Below are 21,392 nucleotides of genomic sequence, written 5' to 3'. Positions count from 1 at the left end.
TTGTTTGGCGTAGTAACAACATTACTTTCGGTAAACTTAACTACACATTGCAATCTCAGAAACCTCTTCGACAACAACTACACTCGGGACTTAATAATCATTGCATTAATCAAAGATTAGACTAAAACTTTCCTGTTAACTTCTATTAACTAATAGAACTCGTGAATGAGACCAATATGATGTGATATAACCACCATATGCATATTCATATATTATACTGCATTTACCTCACTATGAACCGTTATGACCTTCATTCTATCCTAACCAATTATCTATCCTAACCAAAACCCTGCGATTACTTTTTTTGCACCGGCTTTTCTGAATGCGACATTGAATAAAATAGACACAAAAAAACTCAGATGCTTGCGAACCTGCTACAAAAATAATTTCACAAATCTTCAAACAGACGGGCCGCGCCAAGAATGCTTCCGTCATCATCTCCCATGGTCACATACGCCATGAAACCAGTGAAAAAAGAGCTCAGCTTTGAGCTTAATTTAGCAGCATACAAATCAGACACACACACACACACACACACACACACCTGCAAACACGAAAAGACACACACCCACTCAATCATCAACACACTCACACATACACAAACACCCCCCCTCTCTCACACACACATGCACACACATGCGCACACACACACACACACACACACACACACACACACACACACACTGATTTGAGACAGTATGGGGCCAGACATAGCAGACGTGAAGAGAGTGGGGGGTGTCAGTGACGAGAGGTAGGTAGAGGGGGGGCCTGAGAGGTGAGCAATCAGCAATGATCCTGGAAAACAATGAGAATCACACTAGAGGCTGTCAGGGTCCTGTCCAGCCAACACCTCAACTTAAAAAATTGCACTGCATAGATTAAGATGGAAAATATTCAGCGATTCAAGACTCGGTCAATCAAATCACCACCTACGGTCTACTAGCAATCCATCTATCAAGTTATCTACTGTACCTCTCAACATCTCTTTGTGTCTGTCTGTATCTAAATATCTGTTTCTCTACATCAAAAGGTTATTTTTTTTTGTTTGAGCATCAAAATGGCGTTTACCTTTATGTATCCCCATGACACTGTTAGAAGGTAGTTTGTCTCAGGCATTTTGAACCACCCGTCAGTACAGAACGCACGTCTTAAAATAAGGAAGAGTACAGACGCGAGGTTTAAAGGGAAAACGTAGCAAAATGCCTCAGCATCTCACTGGAGCAGAAACAGAGTCCATCATCAAAATCCCTTCTCGATCCCGGACCAAAGACTCCACAGAGGTTCCAATACTATTCCCAGATCCATCCACGCATATAGAATATTCCATTTTTATAGGATCCGACATTCCAGTTTAAGAGTTCCGGCGTAAGTTAAGACGCATTCCTTGGGGCCCAGTGCTTGTGTGCTAGCCTGGATGTGGACAACAAAAGTGATGCGACGCACAGAGGTGCAGGAGCTGGAAGCGAAGCAGCTTGTATCCTCCAGCCAGAGCTTCCAAATAAGGCTGCACCGCCTCACACTGTCACGCATATAGAGAAGGTGTGGTGTGTGTGTGTGTGTGCGTGCGTATGTGTGTGTGTGGTGGAGGGAGGGGGGTCACGGCCAGAAGCACTGCGTGCCTTGCTCAAACCTAGCCCCACCAATCAGATAGTGCAGAGTGAGATCATACTCGCTGCTGATTGGTGGAGCTGAGCAGGGGGAGGGCTGGTCTCCCTGTTCTCCTCCCACTCCTCCCCCTCTGCTCTCCTGTTGGTGCCGTGCAGTGCAATGAGATGGTGACAGCTCTGTTGAGAGGGCTGTGCACTACTCAGGAGCGCAATCACACAATACACACTCATGGCCCATCAGGGGAGATGCCCTACTTTCATCTGCATGTGTGTGCATATGTGTGTATATGTGTGTGTCGATATGTGTGTGTGCGTGTGTGTGTGTGTGTGTGTGTGTGTGTGTGTGTGTGTGTGTGTGCGTGTGCCTACTTGTATCATTTGTTTATCATGTGTGTGTGTGTGTGTGTGTGTGTGTGTGTGTGTGTGTGTGTGTGTGTGTGTGTGTGTGTTTATCATGGACGTGTATGTGTGTGTGTTATGTTGTACGAGCAATGGGAGTGTGTCTGTAGGATGTGTGTGTACATGTGAGTGTGCCTTATGTCATGAGGATGAGGTAATGTCCATGACATGAGTTTCTGGAAACACGGAATGGTCTCATCGCTGGTCATGAAATATTGAGCCCTGCTAGTGATTCACAGCCCTCTCTCAGCGGGCCAGGCAGAGGGGAACATACCATCTGATGGAAACGTGCAAAAAGCCATTAAAACAGAAAGACGCACTGGAGGGTTGCATAGGTAAACACTAATGAATAAGTTATTGCTCCACTGTTAGCGCCACTTGACGTATGATTGAATTAAAAGCGGCTTTTTCAGTATTTATGACTCAGTGAGACAGTTTAACTGGCTGCAATCAGAGGCTCTCGAGGGGGGGGAGGACAAACGGAGATGACTTCATTTTGAAGCCTTGATGAGGCACGCTGACTTCAAATATGATGAGGGCTCATAACGTTTTCAGCACAAGGTTAAAAGGGTTATGGCTCCCCTGGCAGCAGTCGGCAGGGTGGGGGGTAAAATCAGCATAGAAGTAAATCAACTCTCCATCCCTCTGGCTTTACGTGTCATAGAAGTACACACTCATGCAGCTCTAAGTGATGACTGTATGGTGACAATAAGAGAGAGGAGGGACAGATGACTGCACACACTGTCTGTGAGGAGAGTATTCTACATGCAGCGGAGGATAGTCAATCGTTTGCTCCGGTGACAGTCCCTTCAATACTTGAGAAATTAATGAGATCTAATGTGATGAAAAATTACGTCTGTGCTCCATTCGGAAGATCTGGTTAGAAATGTAGACACTCTGCATCACCACAGATTGTCGTGAGAGGCTTAAACATGGTCAGGAAGCTGGTGAATTTTTTCTTCATGTGGGAATGAAAAAAAAAAAAAAAACACATCTCTGAGATGACTTCACACCTTCACTCCCCAGTGAGTGCCCAAAGCATTCTGGGTAATTTACAGCTTTGGTAGACCAGATGAGGCAGTCCAGTCTCCAGCTATGATAGATATGACACCTCCCTTTTTTTTCATCCTTTCTTTCCTTCCTTTTTTTATAAACCTCTCGCGCCCAGTAATAGACCACTGTCCCACAAGAACACAGACAGTCCAGGCTGCTATTGTTAGACCAGCGGGGAGGTGTGAACACACTCTGGGATCACAAATGGGAAAAAACAACACATCACACCATATTTAACTGAGACTTCTGGCGTGGAGTGTTTTGGGTAACATGTACCCTAAACAGTGATTCCTTCCTGTACGCTGGTGGCAGGTTCCACGCGGGCACACCTGAGGGGCTGGACTCTGAGTGTTTCTGAGTCGATTCTCTGGCGAAACACAGGAGAACTCTTGAGGGAGAAATTAGCTCATGTTTTAATGTGAGCCTCATCCTGTGTGACTGTTTATCGTTCTAGCGAAGGATTCGTCTATGCCCCGAAATGTGTGAATGTGTGTGTGTGTGTGTGTGTGTGTGTGTGTGTGTGTGTGTGTGTGTCTGTCTGTTCTGGTGATAAGGGTGGTGATGTGTGGCGGTAGGGGGACTAAGACTAATTTAGTTCATCCAATCTACGGGAGTGACAACAGCAGTGATTGTGTGAACTGCTTCTCAGGGACTTACATATTCTGTTATCCTGCCAACCATTAATAAAACCAAAACCCCATGGTAGATCCATTCAGGAACACAGACTAGACTGTTATAACTAGACATGTCTGGCTGCATGTTTTTGCAGTATAACAACAACAATATATGACTTATTTACCGTATAATTTACCGTTTTCCATTGCTAAGATTCACATGAACGAAACTGGGATCCACTTGAACTTCACATTTATCTTCCAAGCACAGCAGAAGTAATCTCTTGCAAATGTGTTTTTCATTGGTTTCAGACATTTTCTACACTCAACTTAAAAATGTTTAACAAAGCTCTCATGGAAAGACTCAAGATTATGAATCTCCTATGTCTGTGTGTGAAACTCCCTTGCACATTTCTTCAAACAGCAATCACTTCTTGTCCACAAAACATACTGGACCATCTTTGTGTTGCTAGTTGCAAGCATGGGTCAAAGAGGCCAAAGGCACATAGAATAACGATAAAAGCATTGGATCAGTTATTTGATGAAGAGGGCTGTATGAAAGCTGACCAGTCCAGGTGCCTACTATAGGTATATCTCAAAGAAATGTGTCAAGTGAGTTGTACTTGAATGTACGGACTTTTAGCCTAGGAGGTTACTGTAGGTCTTACATGTCAATGACAGTTACATCTTAGGAGGAAAGAATGTAGTCCATGCCGTGACAAGCTTGTCTTTTTTACACATACTAGAATTATGTATCAATATGTATTAAGTATCAATATGTTCAATGTTGTTAAGTATCAATATGTTCAATGTTGTATATAATATTGTAAAGAGTGCTTCTGTTTAGGCCTGTGTGTTAATTGCTTTGAAAATGTGAAGTCAGAGATGACAGAAGCATTAATATAAAGCAATACAGAAATGCAATGGTATCTGATGAACATCAGATGGTTACTGATTGATTTAGGCTGGATAGCTGTATATGAAAAAAATGGGGATAGCATAAGTGGGGGTAATGTCCAATTTTGTGTTGATGAACTCGTAAGCCTTTTCTACCAGCAATGAATGAGACCATGGCACAGCATCGCTGCTCAGGATCACAAGCAAACAAGCATCCTGACAGGCCCCGTGCTCGTTGCCATGGAGACCCCGAGGCAGCTCTGTGAGTGGCTGTGATGAGGCGTGTACGTTCCCGCAGACCTGCTTGACTCTCCCGCTCCACAATGGCCAATCTCCCTCTCTCTCTCTCTCTCTCTCTCTGTATCTCCCCTCTCTTTCTCCCTCTCTCCTTTTTACTCTCTGTAAATGTTTTTTTACTGTAATTCCTTCTCTTATTTTGGTCAATGTCGGTACAGTACAGTCACACCGCTTTTGCCCGTGCACTGTGGTCTCTGCTGTTTTGCTGGTTTTTGTGGGGAGAGGGTAGAGAGCATGAAAGGAAGAAATATAGAGAAAGAGAATGAAAGAGAAAGACAGAGAAAGAAAGATCGAAAGAAAGAGAGAGAGAGAGAGAGAGAGAGAGAGAGAGAGAGCCAGCAGCTCATCAGTATGCAGAGCAGCTGGGCCCTGTGCTGGAGGTTCTGAGCATGCTCAGTGTGAGCCTGGATGACGATTTGCTGCTGTTGCTGCTGTTGCTGCAAAACACAGATCAGGATGCCTTAGAAACAATGGCTGGCCCGCTACTCTACGTCTCGATGAGGCACCAGGCCTTCATCATATGAAAATACTACATGTCCCAGACTCTCAACAAATGACAGCAATGCAATTTGTCAAACAGGCAGGCTTAAATGTCCTTGCCCTTACAAGCAAACAGGTGGATTGTAGAGAGAAAGGGCAAGCGACAAGAAGTGAGAATGAGCTTGTCTGTGACCACAGGGCCATATGTGTGACTAAGGCTGACCTTGCAAAGGAAATGGAATCCTCAACTGGAGTCTGTCCCATACCACAAGACTGAATCTCTCCTCCTGTCTGTGTTTCAGCATTAAATACATTATACTTGAGCTCAAGCAATCAGTAGTATCAGGTGAATTAATTCAAACTAAGAGCTTCCAACGGTAATAAGACTGGAACATCCTTCCAATGGCCAGACAGCGTTGAGGTAGATGTCATTTAAAATCTTGGGCTCTGATGGTACAGTATGATGCAGTGTTGTCCATAATGGTAGAACTAGGTACTGTAAGCATCTCAACCACAACAGCATTGTTACAGTATATTCTATACTGACAACAACATAATGTACAGTATGGGCATTTTGTGCAGGCAGGACAACACAGCAGGACACTATAACCAAGTCCACTGACTCATGACATCTGACTCGTGACACCAGATCCAGACCCAGCAGGCCAACAAACTGAACATATGTCACAGCATTTTTTCTTTTTTTTTTCAAAACTTCAGCAGTCTCCACGTGCCTGGCATGCATATATGCATAAAATAACACCATACAGTTTAATATGGACACAGATAAACACATGTACAATAGGAGCCCATACTGTAGGTAAGGTCATGCAGGGTCTTAAGACAGGGCTTACCTTGTTGGAGGCCATCTCGCTGACCGAGTGTCTGGTCTGCAGGGTCTCCAGCTGGTCCAGGCACCAGTCCAGCTCCTCCAGGGTCTCGGTAGCCAGCTTCTGGTAGGCCTCCTCTGGAAGGGGGAGAGAGGAGGGGAGAGGCGGGGGGTCAGTCCGGAGCCGCTTCAGGGGGCTAGCCGTGGCGGCGGCAGTGACCGCCGTGCGGGGAGGCTCTCCCCCTCCTCCGCGTACCGCCATGTTGGGAGATCCTGGCTGGCCGCATGGGCGGCTCTTCATGCCGAGGCGCCCTCCTCCCAGTCCTAGTCCTCCGCCTCTGCCTCCTGCTCGGGGGAGAATAAAGGGGCCTTGTCCCCGGGCCGAGCCCCCGCTCCTGCCAGCCAGACGGCAGTCCTCACCAGCAGCGGTGGCGGTGGCGGTGGCAGCAGAGGAGGACGTGGAGGTGGAGGTGGAGGTGGTGGAGGTGGTGGAGATGGTGGTGGTGGCGGGAATCCAGAGGGGAGGCCCCGACCGCCGGTGCTCAGCCACCACCAGCGCCGCACAATGACAGCTCACACGGCGCAGAGGGACCCGACGCAGGACGGGGAGAGGGTCCTACGCCCCCCAAAACACACACACACACACACGGACACACACACACAAACACGCACACAGGGGAAACACACAGCGTTTCCGCACAGGGCAGGCAGTTTATTTACACACATAAGCACACACACACACACGCACGCACGCACAAACACTCGGACGCGTACGCGCTCAAGGCGAGCAAATAGTCACGGTGCAGAGCGGCGCTGTTAGATCTCGTAGATCCAGGACACCGTTCAGGCCGGAGTCATGTGTCCAGTCTTCCTGGGGAGTCGGCGTGACAAGCAGGCCCATGGCGGAGGGGAAGAGATGCGGGCGCAACATCCACGACCCATCAGACGCAACAGCGTGTCACTTCCCCGCAGTCTGGCCCATAACAAAGGAGCGAGGCATGGCATGGAGTTGCCACACGCACAACACGCTTGTCCACCCTTACGCACGCACATATTCGCACACCATACGCCTTGGCTAACGCTAACAGGAAGCCTTGGAGACTCGTCTCCTCCGCCTTGAAGCCTAACGGGGTTAGTCACCCGTGCAGAATGGAGGGACGCTCGTATCAATTCCTACCGAACACCTCTCCTCTCCTACCCCACTCCTCCACTTCTCCCTCCCTCCTCGCTTCCTTGTCTTTTTCTCTTCTTCTTCCTCTTCTTCTTCTTCTCCTCCTCTCCTCCTTTAGCGAGAGGACTCGCACAGATGCGCGGCGAGGAGCAGGAGCAGCTGGGCTGCTACGGCCGAACGTAAGAGCGCAAGAGGGGGGATAAGCAGCGATGCCGCTTCCTCATGAAACAGGACCCGGAGGCTGGGAGAGGGAGCGCGGGAGAGCTGCGCGCGAGAGAGAGAGAGGGGAGAGAGCGAGGGAGAGAGAGAGGGAGCTGCATGGTGGCTGGGGATGAGCAGCGGGGAAATCCTGGCCTGAAGTGGAGCAGAGTGGAGCAGGAGTGACTCTCTCTCTCTCTCTCTCTCTCTCTCTCTGTGTGTGTGTGTGTGTGTGTGTGTGTGTGTGTGTGTGTGTGTGTGTTTGTTTGGTGTGTGTGTGTGTGTGTGTGTGTGTGTGTGTGTGAAAGACACAGTGGGGTGCTGAAGAAGACCTCTGTAGTCTCCACACTGGGCCATCCTGCTCTAGGATTCGTAGTCCTTTCACATGCTTCCCAGATAATTCAAGCAGTGTTTGTGTTTTGGGTTCTATACATGTACTGTACTAAGAATGGGTTCACTGCATCCTGGCCCATTGCCCTGAGACTGATCACTTCACAGGAATACACAGATTTCACTGACAATGCACTCTTCAGAAACCTTTTGATGTTCTGATGTATAGTACATTCACTTTCCATAAATAGGTTCCACATTTGAGCTATTCTTGCTATTATGGATCTTGTGAGGTAATGTTATAAATGTTGTGGGGGTCTCTCATTTGAATGCAGCTTTATAGTGTCACTGATAGAAACATAATATGATTAGCTAAACCAATAACTAATTACATTTTTGTATTGTTTTTTTGAGTGAGTCACATGGGTGTGTGTGAGTGTTTGTGTGTGTGAGGTGTATGTATGTGCGTAACGACAGGGTTGAAATTGGGACTAGGGTCGAGTCTTAGTGTCACATGCAAGCTCTCAGCCTTGCCTTGCGAAAGCCAACAAACATCACCCGCACGCTATGGCAACGGCACAACACCCCCTGTGTGACCCCAGATTCTTTCTCTCACACACTTCATTCTCCTTCTCCTTTTCATGCTTCTCCTCTCTCTCTCCCTCTCTCTTTCTCTTCAGCCCTTTTCTTCCCCTCTCTCTCTTTCCCTCCCTCGCTGTCAGTCTCTCTGTCCTCCATTCTCTTATGGAAGTGAAGCCTGGGGTGCCACTCTTTCTGAAAGGGACGGTGCTGACGTCAATGACATTCTTCTCATGCTTAGTGCGACATCAGACACCAACCCTGAGAGGCCACTCTACGCTACAGACAGCAGGCTGGCTACAAACTCTGGAACGGACCTGCAATATCTGATCGGAGAAATAAAGCTGACGTAATCAACAAAGAGCCCAGGTATGTCAAAGGAAATGTGACTCACAACCAATTTGCATTTCATGTTTCCAAACAGAACAAGCCAAACGTAAATAAATACACACACAAATTCTATTCTTCTTCTGTTGCTTTCAGCCAATAGGATACAATGATATCACTGAATTCTATTTGATGACACAAACTCTAAGCTGAGACAACTGATTTATAGACTAATTTCACAATCAACAGCTGGTGTTTTTCTATTTCAAAGTAAACAGCCTCTTAGGAGTTTTACTCTCACAACTTCAAGATTAAGTGTTTTATCCTACTCTGACCATTCACAGACCCATAGTAATAACAAAATATTATTATCACTATTATTATTAGTATAAATAATAACAACAATAATAATAACAACTGATGCAAAGTAACCCAGACATTCTGCTTCCAATAAGCCCTCACGTAATATATTTTTAAAAAGTCATGGTACTTGAGGCCATCTGGTGCTCCCAGGTAAGAGTGGCATTAATCCATATCACTACTAGTTAGTATCCCGGCAGCGGACAACTTTTGCCCACGCTCCACTCCCCCCTCCATGTTGCTAAGGCTCCCTTCCTCTCTCCCTCGGTCTCCATCCTATAGACAAAGCGCCTGCACCAACAACTAATTGGAGCCGTTTGGCTATGGAAGGATCTATAAATAGCCCAAAGTGAGCTGAGGCAATCAATAAATTGATGGACACTTGATAAATTAGGTGATTGAGGTGAGAGGGGAAGCCCTTAAAGTCACATCCCCCCACCACACCACGCCACTTCCTCAGGCTACGCTAGCAGGCAGCACTCACATTATGGCCATTAACTTAACACACACACAGAGAGAGATCTACCTAACAATATGAGGATAAGCACAACCATATACTACATACCTATCCCACCTAAATGTTCCAGATCATTTTAAAACATGTACAACGAACAAAATGATATACTTGCAAAAAATATTAAATAACATAAAATATATTAAACATATTGCAATAGATAATATGCTAATCTTTGCAATTGTTTCTTTTTTTTCAAAGTCTTTTGTTTCTGCCTTTCTTTCACTTTCCCTCAGTCTATTTTTCTTTATGTAAGGCTTTTAAGGGGAAAAAGCATTTGCCTCAGTGGTGTAAGCCATGTTGTCTAGAGAGCAGAGCCCTTTGAGGTCAAACCATCAATAGTTTAAGGAGAGTATTCCCCAAGAGGGGCAGCTGTGACATGGCATGTCATGTCAGGCTGGTTCACATGCTACTGACCTCACACACAACCATGCTGCTGTGCTACGACTAGGGATGCCGCTCAAGGACACGGCTATTCTGGTCTCGTCAGGCTGACGCGACACTGCACAGGGACAACACCAGAACAAGGCCTTCACAACAAATCTGGAGCGCTAGCTCAGATTTTGCGCTGCGGTGAGAAATATGGAGCAAATCTCTGTCCACGCCGGGGTACAAATCCTCTGTCAACATTCTGACGTTGGAGTGGTACACATCGTGGAGGAACCCACCATTCAGAACATGTGATCCAATGCAGGGAACAGTGCCAAGAGTTTTGCGTAGCCGAGCTTCTTTTTTTTTTCCACTGAGGTGTGCAACAATGGGATCCCATGCTTTTGGCACCCCCAACAGGATGCTAGACATCACAGCAGCTCAGTATGGGAAACATACTTACTGTAGGCCTTTACATTGCACAAGGATGCAAAGAACACACTTTACATACATATACACACACACACACACACACACACACACACACACACACACTGAAGAGCAAAATTCTGTACCTGAGACTGAGGTCTTTGTAATGGATGGCGGGTTGCACATGGGCGATCTCCTATGAGAAACATGGGTCAATTTTTAAAAAAAATATTCAGACACAGTTGAAGATGCAGTTGAGTGCATGGGGTAAGTGATCAAGATTACTCACTTGTTAGAGGGCCTTTCACTTTGAACATTGGTTAATGCAGCAAAATTGTTCCGCACAGTTCTCAAACTAGCCAGAACCTGAGGAAGAAAGAAGTTGTATGATATTATGAATACAATGAAATAACAACATCAACAGCTGAGTGCCTGGACCTGATTTCGATATAGGAATGGGGTTGAGGCCATTATTCAAACCACACTGTGACTCCATCTGGAAGTCATCATTATCCTAAGTGCCACTTCTGCTTACCTGTGCAAATGGAGTTACAATCATGTCGTCCCCATGACTGTGAAAAGAAATAAGACAAAGTCTGTTACTTTTCAGCTCTGATAACATGTAACTCTGCATAAACATTTACAGTTCAAGCAATGGGCCAGTACATACAATGTAAACTACAGTCTGGGTCAAAGATCTTGCAGATGTTTTGCACTGGTAAAATATAGGCTCAGCGTGACATGAGCTTCAGAGGACTACAGTACATCTGGAGCTGCAGAATGTAAACATTACACAGGGAAGCGTGGCGGCCAAATAACAGCTGAGCACATGTGGCCTGCTCCGGGTCTGAGCGGCAGGGACGGATTAGGGCCTGGGAACTTTATCTCTGGGAGCCCCCCGATTCCCATGTTTTCCAGAAGTTACTGTATACATTTCTTTACTTTGTTTCTACTAACGTTAACTTCAAATTACTACTCTAAACTTGAACTGTGAAAATGTTTCTCTGCATACTGTTATACTATGACTTGGGTGGATTACAAAAAGGGTAACGCTGTAGGAACTCCCTCTTTAAGAGTAAGAGATGTTTGACAGTTATAATGGCTCATAGAGCATGTTGGCGTTTCGGCACAATTTTAACTTGCATATTTCCTGGGTTCTTTGGCTGCTAATCACACAAATAACCCCAACACGCACTCCACTGATACAACAAACCACAGCTGGACGGGAATCCACTTGTGTGTAAAATACAAGGAGTCAAGGACATTTCCCTGACAATCAACAGCAGAATAAGTAAGCTGTTGCTTAATGTGCAAGTGTATTCATAACTGACATGGTCTGGCAATGTAATCCACCATTTTTATAAACACACATACTGTACATATTCTGGTGTATGCAAGAGATCTGACAATGCTGCATGTTTTATTGGGAAATTTTAGCAAAAGTGGAACAAAATCCATGGTGTCTTGACAGCAGTATCCAATGCATAATTCAGAAATTGATGTGTTAAATGTGCAGCTTTCAGTCAATAACCCATTTGTTGGAACCAGATAGCCCCATGGGCATATGGCAACAGTCTCAGACCACTTAATCCCGCCAGGGCTGCTATGTGAAATGGTAAAACAATCCTCAGAAGCTTGCATGATGATCTACGTACAGTACATACAACATGCGTGCACCATGAAATGGAAACTCTGTAAGCCTTTAAATCAGCAGGCGGAAAAATGCTGAATTATTTAGTCTCGCTGTGTGTTTGGTTGGTAAGACAACCGTTGTACAGTTACTAAATTACACAACAATTTGATGTGAAATTCAAACATGCACTCAAAAATACTGTGCACTGTATTTTACGATATGCCTTTCCAGCTAGCCGTTTATATACCTACAAATTATGTACCTGATTGTGATACAGTATGTGATGTGAATGTGATGTAGTAGTATTTACTTCCATACTGCCTAATCTCTCTGACACAGTATGCTGATTGATCTTTAACTTGCAGAAAATAACGGGTGGATATTCTAAAACGGATAGTTCCATTCCTTGATTATGAGTGGCTGAATCACATTCGATGCTGTTGTAAAATCTAACACAAACATGCACCTTGACTGCATGTGGTTGCGCGCTACCACAACTTCATACAGAAGTTAGAGTTGCTGCGTCTTGACATTTCTTGGCGTCGTGCCGAACTGTTCTTAGCTGTTCTAAAATCAGTGGAACTTACGGCCTCTTGGGGTCTGCAATGTTATGATGAAATGCACATTTTCGTGCTTGCGATACTGTATGATTATTTCACAGTTCACACTGTGGACTGACACGGACTGTGAAAGTGAAGAAAACAAACTAAAAGTGATAACATCAAGAAGCAATACTTAATGACTGTGGTTGAGGCCAGGCTAGGCAAAACCTCTTAAACAAAACTAGACAACAAGCAGCAGCTTCCGAGAGCCTACAGTACATCTGTGAGACGGCTAAATAGAGATCACTAACACTAACAACTTCCTGTGAGGGGATGCAGGGAGAGTAAAATATGCACGCATTCCCACCCACCCCCAAACACACACACACACACATCCTTGTAATCTACGAGGAACAGTTCTTGTTTTCCCCGAGACTGTTTCGTCGATCGACTCGGTCAGTGTAGTTGCCTCCCTTGACTTGCCCGGGCAGGTACTCACATGTCACTGGCTATGGAGGAGTTCCGGGACATGGACTTGGGGGACAGCTCGTAGTCGCTGTCCGAGCGGTACAGGAAGGACTCCCGTCGCTGGCTGTGCACAAAGTTGGCCTGGAGGATGAGACCCGACCCGGGGCTGGCCATGGGGTCCAGGGGGCTGCGGCCCGACGACGTGCCATTGTCCACATCGAAGCTGTGGGAGAGACATCAGGGGACAGAGGACACAATGGGGGAGTGTGAGAGTAGGGCTTGGGGAATAAGTATGAGAGGGTGTGTGTACTGTAAGTTGCAATTATTTGAGACATGCAGTACCACAGGCAACATAGCTTATGTACAGACATGGCACTTTCCTCATAAGTCGATCAATCATATCTCCAAAAAATAAGTGAAACATTTATACTTATTATTATTATTATTATTATTATTATTATTATTATTTTACTGTAGTCTTAACACTGGAGTACAATTCACATTGGCCCTATCATTCAGGACTGAGGGTTAAATGTAATGCTAGGCATTGGTCTTTTCAGAGAATTTAAAGCTCCTTTGAGAGGTTCTATAGACCTCTCTAAAATGATTTCCACTCTATTTCAACCCTTGGGTCTTTTCCCATTGGGTTTGATAGATAAAAACAGCTATAATTTTCTACAGGCAATAAGTAAGCGGCCAGACAGGAGTTACGCAATGCAGAATAGATGACAAATCTTCCGTTTCAGAAGACAATACATTTTAAACAGAATGCTGAACTCAAAAAATTGTCTCCCACACAGACACAGACAGTTCTTTTTCCAAAAGCTCCACATGTTTTGCTGTGACATCATGAAGTGAAAAAGTGTGGGGGAAGAATGCACACCTAGGCAGAGGTGCTGGGTCGGGAGATGATCAAATGAACAACAGAGAAGCCACACACATCTCTTAATATATTTGTTAATGACCCGACGTTTCGGCACACAGCCTTCATCTACTGTACTAGCATGTGTTTTCAAGCTGGCCTCCAGTGCTGAGCTTTAAGTCCCCAGCCCCAGGGCCCCTCTAGAGGCTTGGGGGATGAGCCGTGGGGCCAGCCCCAACAGGCGTGTGTGTGCTACGTCAGCGTGCATCACCCAGGTGATCCTCTTAACCGCTATTGCCTAACAGCGCGTAAATCCCCTCAGAGGGATTCCCTCTACGCATAGGGCCGGTATCCTCCCCAGCTGTCCCCAGCGCTGCGATAACAATCGTCATCATCGTCGTCGTCGCTGTAGTCAACGTTGCCGGTAAGCATCAGCGTCATCTCCATAGAGAGTGACTGTGCCGTGCTAATCTGGAGACCAGGTGACAGGGGTGGCCTTTTCGCTAATCGTGACACAAAAGCCTGTGCCTGCGTCGGAGCCCTGCGTAAGGGAACACGCCGGTCAGGTGCACAAGCAACGCCGGGCCATTGTAGCTGTGGGAACAGGTACAGCGTGCACCCTATCCTGAATACAAATACACACGCAGACACGCACACACACACACATACACACACACACACACACACACACACACACACACACACACACACACATACAGACACACACACACACACACACACTGCTGACAACACAATGTGCTCTCCATTCAGCAGTCACTGGCATGTACTGCAGGGAGACTACAATGGAGTGCTGGATAAAGTAAAGTTGTTAAAAATGAAAGAAAGGGGGCGCTACAGTCCAAATAGCAGCCTCCCCGTACCACCTAATTTCTCCATCCCACTCCACATCTGGCTCCCACTCATTTCTTGTCTACCACTGTCCCACTGTCCAATAGACGAGACAAGGCCACAAATGAACAGAAGAAGAAACAAAAGACCAATAAAAAATCCCTGTTCAAATCACAAAGCATGCCTCATTCTAAACACATTCTATTTCATTCTCCCTCTCGGCGTATGAACTAGGCAACTCTTTGGTCAGAAGGTGGCACTATGCTGCTTTTGCTTACACTGGAAGGCCAGCATACTCCGCGCGAGGTACTCAGCCTATGCGGACAGTCCCATCCTAGCCCTGTGGACACCAAAACATTCGGCACGACCTCCCACTGAGTGGGTGCTGGCATGAGAGCAGTACGGGTTGGCCGCATTCACAGTCTGGGTGGAGTGGACAGAGGGAAGGGACTGCAGGGAAGGAGAGAAGTGTGGGAGTCAAGGAGCTGAAGTCTGACTCTGCGGATGGCAAGCCTCCCCCAGGTGCTATCACACCATACCGACTGGGTTTCAGCCTGGTGTAGCCAACTCGCCAGCCATGCATTATTAATGGTGGTGAACTCTGGAGTGAATGTAAGCCCACCGCACTCTGTCGGTGAGGTAGATAGCGTGCCAAACACATACCCATTTCCCCACAGGATGCCACGGGCAGTTTCCTCTGTGCTTGAGAAAGTATTTCACTCGAGATAAACAAACGCAAATTCTTAAGGGTGTCTACCAAATCATGCTTGATATCGCTGCCTGTAATTTTCCATACTGTACACACACTGGGATTATGAGAAACAAACAAACAAACAAATCCAAATAAACAGGAAACACTTTGATTTTTTTTTTTTTTTTTTTAAAGCAAATTGAACCATGCAGTCAAATGTTCTACCATCAGTCCAAAATCGCTTAACTTGCCCCAAGTGTTTTGACCTCCTGGGCTAAGCTTTTGTTTCCTGGACACAGGCCTAAAAAAAGCTGGTCCAAGACATATTTCCTTGTCTCCTTTCCCCTCCTTTCCACCTCCTTTCTCTAGCACTCTCTCTCTCTCTCTCTCTCTCTCTCTCTATCTCTACCTTTCTCTCCTCCATTCTTCTCCTACAGAGTAGCTGATAAGTGAGCGTCCCCATCTGTTCCTTTGGCTGCAGGTCACCACATGCTTAGACAAAAAGGCTAATGTTACCCAGCTCCACATGTCTGCAGCATGTGTGTATTGTATGTGCACACTGCTGGCTATTTTGTTGTAGTGCAGCAATTACATTTGGGTCTTTCTGGTAAGATATGACCGATGTACAGCTGCAGCAGACAGCCTGACCCCTGTAATCGAAGGTAACCTGAGCTAGACCACACACATTCACTGCTTAGTGCCATTCCATTTTGGGCTCTGAGGCTCATAATGAGACTGGTAACTCTCGGCCAAAGTGCTGTATGATCACTCAAGCAAATGTAACGCTAGTGTAATTTTAAACCAGACCCAATAGAGCAGTAAGACTGGGCGACAAAGACGACTGTGCATGGCGTAGTAAAACTCTAAGTAGTGTTTGAAAAGAAATAATAAAGGCATATAATCACATATGTTCTAAACCCCAGAAACCCGTTCTGTGATAGACAGCTGGTCAGCTCCCTTGACTAATTGGTGTCAGTTCGTTCAGTCATGATGAGAGAAATCTAAGCTGCCATCAGCACTTATGCTGAACGCTAATTACTGTTAGGTGCTGGGGGGCAGAGCATTCCTCTGACATGTCAACCATGTTAATTTTGCTTCAACTGAGGACGACACAGGAACAGTTCTCTTCCATCACCAGCCTCACTATGATTAAAGTGATATCCTATGTTACTTTGCCTCCTCTGTTTCTGCAGTTCAGTAACTAAACCTCCGTAGTCCGGCACATTATCGGAATCAAGATTCAGCTGCGCTTTGAGAGACATCAGTGATGTCCCTGCATGGTCAGGGAGAAGTCTCTGGAGGGCAATAATGCAAACTCTAACCCGATGGTACAGTCGGCCATTCACATGCCCTATGACACCGACTCAATGCATTCCATTAAAGGCTCTGTGGAAAAGGAGAGTGCCGAAAAGGGAACGCATTACTTGCCAGGCAAGTCAACTCTAAAAAGACTCTCAGAGAAATGTTGTGAAACCACAGGCACTGTGTACAGCCACTTGCATACAGCAGAGGCGGACACAAAGTCACTAGAGAGCAGTGGTGGAGGAAAGGTGACAGAAAGACAGAAAGAAGGCAAAAACATACTAAAACAACAAGGCCTCTATGAGCTATGAGTGGGACCACGTGGAGCCATTGGTGTCATTCACTAGCCTCATTCTGTCTGCCCCCTCCCAACAAAAAAAAACTGAGCTGAAGGCATCTGTGAGGCACCCAAGATTAAATTAATGACACAGGCAGAGAGAGAGAGAGAGAGAGAGAGAGAAAGGGAGAGAAAGAGAGAGAGAGAGAGAGAGAGAGAACACAAATGTTAGAATAGCGTGAAACAGAAAGAGAGAGACAGAAGAGAATGACAAAAATGGACAAGAAGAGAGAGGAGCAAACAGACAAGAGAAAAAGAGGTAACATTTACATGTATTCATTTAACAGACACTTTTGAAGTGACTTAAACTGAGGAATGAGAGAGGAGGTGGCGAGATGGAGAGAAAGAGAGAGAAAGAGAGAGAGAGAGAAAGATCCTTCATGGTATCACACATAGTAGTGATGTCAGAGAGCTCCATACGGACAGTACCCTGAGGGCCAGGACCTACAGTACAATCACTCTGTCAGATAACAGAGTCCACATCTGCTGATAAGAACGCTTCTGTCTGACCACGCTCCCTTACACACACACACACACACACACACACACACACACACACACACAGTGAGAGAGAAAGAGAGAGAGACACAAAGAGACAAAGAGACAAGACACAGACACACATATACAATCGGATGCACAACAATACTGCAACATCAACATCTTCTCTCTCCAGCAAAATGTTTTTGTGCCTCTTGTGACGATGCTGCCTCCCAGAGAGCCAGCTAGATGTTGGCATCAAAAGGCACTTCACACTAAGTAAGCAACCACAGAAATGTGCCAGAGTTCATTTTTTCCCCAAAAAATATGAAGACGCGTGACCTGGGAATTAACACATGTTTGACTTAATCTGCGATAAACCACATCTGAACTGTGCCATGCGGATTTTGCTGCCCTGGTCTCCATGTGGTGATTTTTTATGGCCTTGGCTACTCTCAGCAGGAGTGCAGGAATCTGCTTTGTTTTCCTTCGACCAACTAGCACAAAAATGTGAATAACATCTACCCGTGTTTAGAGAATGTTTGATTCTGTGTTAAGTAAATAGAATAGCATTATTCACCCCCAGGCCTGACCACTTCATAAACACACACACGCACGCACGCACACACACACACACACACACACACACACACACACACACACACACACACACACACACACACACACACACACACACACACACACACACACACACACACACACACACACACACACACACACACACTAAAGCAGTACTGCTTGTGATGATCTCAGAGTAAATCTCTGTATGTGTTAAAGGTGCTAACAGTGACATCAACAGAATTCCAACGAAATGTGCTCCCTTCCCTATTCTACTCGTCAGCCAGTGGAATGTTTACTTAGCTGACAGGTTGAACTCAAGTGATCCAGATATGCTATCGCCAGTATTTGCTCTTGAATGCCTGTCCTCTCCCTCACTGTCCGCTTGTCTGTCTGCCTCTTCCTTTCTCTCTCTCTCTCTCTCTCTCTTTCTTATACACACACACACACACACACACACACACACACACACACACACACACACACACACACACACACACACACACACACACGCACGCACAAACACACTAGCACACATACACACTAATGCACCAAATGCATAATTGGTGTTTACAGAGACAGATAAACTAATCTGATTCATTTATACTGCACCGTCAGTTTGTAATATTCAATCATCCTCAACACCTCTGTTTTATTGAAACAATACGCCTGCCTCTAGTCTAGTAACCAGCCTTCATGCACACATATGCAGACAACAGCAATCAAGCGAGGCAAGACAGGACACGACCAAGGATAGTCTCTGAGATATCTGCCCCTGGCAAGTCATTCTATGACTGCACAAAACACTGATTTCCATATGGGAAAGGTGACGATATTCTAGTCTCAACTACAAGTTGACACATACCTCTAATTCAAATAAGCTGGCAAACATTTGATTCTGTGACAGTGGTCACGGTAATGAGAATTACCAGTTTATAAGAGACAGGGCAAGGAGAGAAGGAGCAACTAAACCAAATGAATAATCTACTGAACTCTGTCAGCGATAGGTCTCAACTCTTCACCTTTACACTTGTAACCTTTAACTCTGGTCAGTCAGCGTGAGTTCCAAGCAGATGGACACTCTCACTCCCTCATGCTGAAGTCACGTCGGAGAGCAAAGGGAGGAGGGTTACACAGAGAGTTTCACACGCAGAGGAATGGGTGGGGGGTAGATCTACGAGCTCTTCTGCAATGAGACGAGGCGGCTAACAACACTGACATTAACTTCATAAAGACTGAGGTGGGAGAGAGAGCGGAGAGAGGAAGATAAGGAATCAAACAGCGCAAGGGTGTCTGTCTCAACACATGTGGTGAGTTAAAGCAAAGAGAAAAGAAGACCACTGGGTGGAGAGGCAGTGGGGGGGGGGGGTGTTAAGTGAAAAAGTAAAAAAGCAAGAGAGAGAGTAAGAAAAAGATGAAAGAAAAGAAAAGAAAAGAAGGTCAACTTTACCCTGCGCCTTCCGTGTTCTTGATGGAGCTGGTGGAGCGGGAGCGTGGTTTCATTACGATACTCATCATGCCGCTCTTGTGCGCACACACACACACACACACACACACACACACACACACACCTTCAGTCAAACCACAAACATGTGCACACACACACACGACTCGAACTCACACACAATCCCACATTTGCGCCGTTCCTCTTTCCATCTCTCTCTCTCTGTGTCCCTCACACAGACAAACACGCACGCATCTAGTCCTCAGCTGGCCTGTATGCTGTCGGCATGACCCTCGCGCAGGAGCGAGAGCGAGAGTGTGTGTGCATGTGTGTGTGTGTGTGTGAGAGAGAATGTGTGAATGTGAGTGAGTGAGCGAGTTCAGGCAGTGGCGGTGGAGCAATAGGTCCTCTAGTGAGGAGTCTGAAAGGGCAGCTCCGTCTCAAGTGGCTCCTGTGGCAGTCTCCCCGCCCACCCAGAGAGGGAGGGGAGTGGTGTGTGTGTGTGTGTGTGTGTGTGTGTGTGTGTGTGTGTGTGTGTGTGTGTGGGGGGGGTCTGTCCAACCCCTTCATCCCTCCTTTCCCTGACTCCCTCTGTTCCGTCCTCTCTCTCCTTTATCTCAATCTTCCCGCCTCAAGGCTGTGGGGCATGTTTAGATTGTAGTAATGACGTCGGGAGGAGGGGCAGGGCACTCCCCAAACATCTGAGCACTGTCTCAGGTGACTGTGTATGTGTGTGTGTCTGTGGGGGGGTGGGGGTGTGACGTGTGTGTGTGTGTTTGCGTTTGTCTGTGTGTCTGTGTCAAAGTGTCAAGCAAGTGAATTTTGTTTTGCGTAAGCACACATAACTGTGAGCTAGAGTAAAGACAAGTGTATGCGTGAGTAAGTGTGCAAGCATGTCATCTTCGGTGAGCAGGAACTATGCAGGGGGGATGGGGGGGGGCGCCTCTGACTCCTCGCTGTGGAGGAAACGAACATTGCGTGGTCAGAAAGGAGGAAGGAAGAAGGGCTGGGTGATGGTGGCTTGTTGGGAGGGGTGGAGAGACAGACTCAAGGGTCAGGATGGCTGGGGAGGATGCGGAGGGGTGGATTACAGGGAGGGGGGAGGGGGGTAGGGGCTGGGGGGCAGATAACCAGAATTACAGCTCCAGGATAATTTCAGCCCAGAGGCCTTACATGGTCTCAAAGAGACCCATATCACAGAGACAAACTGGTGAGAAAAAGCCCAAAGATTTTGAGATACCATTACCATTCCCAAAAGCACAAACAGCACAAAGCACAATAACAGAAACATGTACAAGGAATACTTAATGTAAGACAAAATACGCAGGAGCTGTTAGTTCAGTTGACAGTGGTATACTGACACTGTCTTATCGTATGATATAGTTGTCATACCCTACAAATTTGTTAATTACCAGTATCACTGCGCAGATCAAACAAACCCTTTTACAACTTTAATCTTGACATCTTAACATTGATTGAAATAACACATCTCAGGTCCAGCTAAATCTGTTATCTGTTTGACAATATATAGAGACAAACCGTGTATGCCATGAAACCATGTTATTTTCTGAGGTTATGCACATAGCAATCATAGCAAGATGATAGACAACAAAAGGATCTTGCAAATAGGCTTCAGTTTTTAAAACATCCATCACAAACGTAGAGAGGTAATTTTACGAGATTTTCCATGCTGTATACGGTTCAGCATAGTGAAAGTGGTTGAATATAAACATTTCAAACCAGTAGCTGTGTGTC

General features: G+C 46.1%; 1 protein-coding gene across 6 annotated transcripts in view; it reads right to left on the bottom strand.

The window, feature by feature from the left end:
• Positions 1 to 21,392, bottom strand: part of pde4d (phosphodiesterase 4D, cAMP-specific) — a 109,582-nt gene that overhangs the window by 8,264 nt on the left and 79,926 nt on the right. For 4 of the 6 annotated variants that reach the window (XM_062543332.1, XM_062543330.1, XM_062543334.1 and 1 more), the window contains exons 2-6: positions 13,128 to 13,319; positions 10,989 to 11,025; positions 10,743 to 10,819; positions 10,600 to 10,649; positions 6,202 to 6,314 (exon numbers count right to left, since the gene is read on the bottom strand). In XM_062543332.1, the coding sequence (XP_062399316.1) occupies positions 6,202 to 6,314; positions 10,600 to 10,649; positions 10,743 to 10,819; positions 10,989 to 11,025; positions 13,128 to 13,319 (469 nt within the window). Of the gene's footprint in view, positions 1 to 6,201; positions 6,793 to 10,599; positions 10,650 to 10,742; positions 10,820 to 10,988; positions 11,026 to 13,127; positions 13,320 to 19,643; positions 20,033 to 21,392 lie in introns of those variants that run through there. The other 2 variants (XM_062543333.1, XM_062543331.1) reach the window with 2 other exon arrangements.

Source organism: Sardina pilchardus, chromosome 8, assembly GCF_963854185.1.
Source record: "Sardina pilchardus chromosome 8, fSarPil1.1, whole genome shotgun sequence".
Taxonomy (NCBI): domain Eukaryota; kingdom Metazoa; phylum Chordata; class Actinopteri; order Clupeiformes; family Clupeidae; genus Sardina; species Sardina pilchardus.
This window is presented reverse-complemented; position numbering and strand designations above follow the sequence as displayed.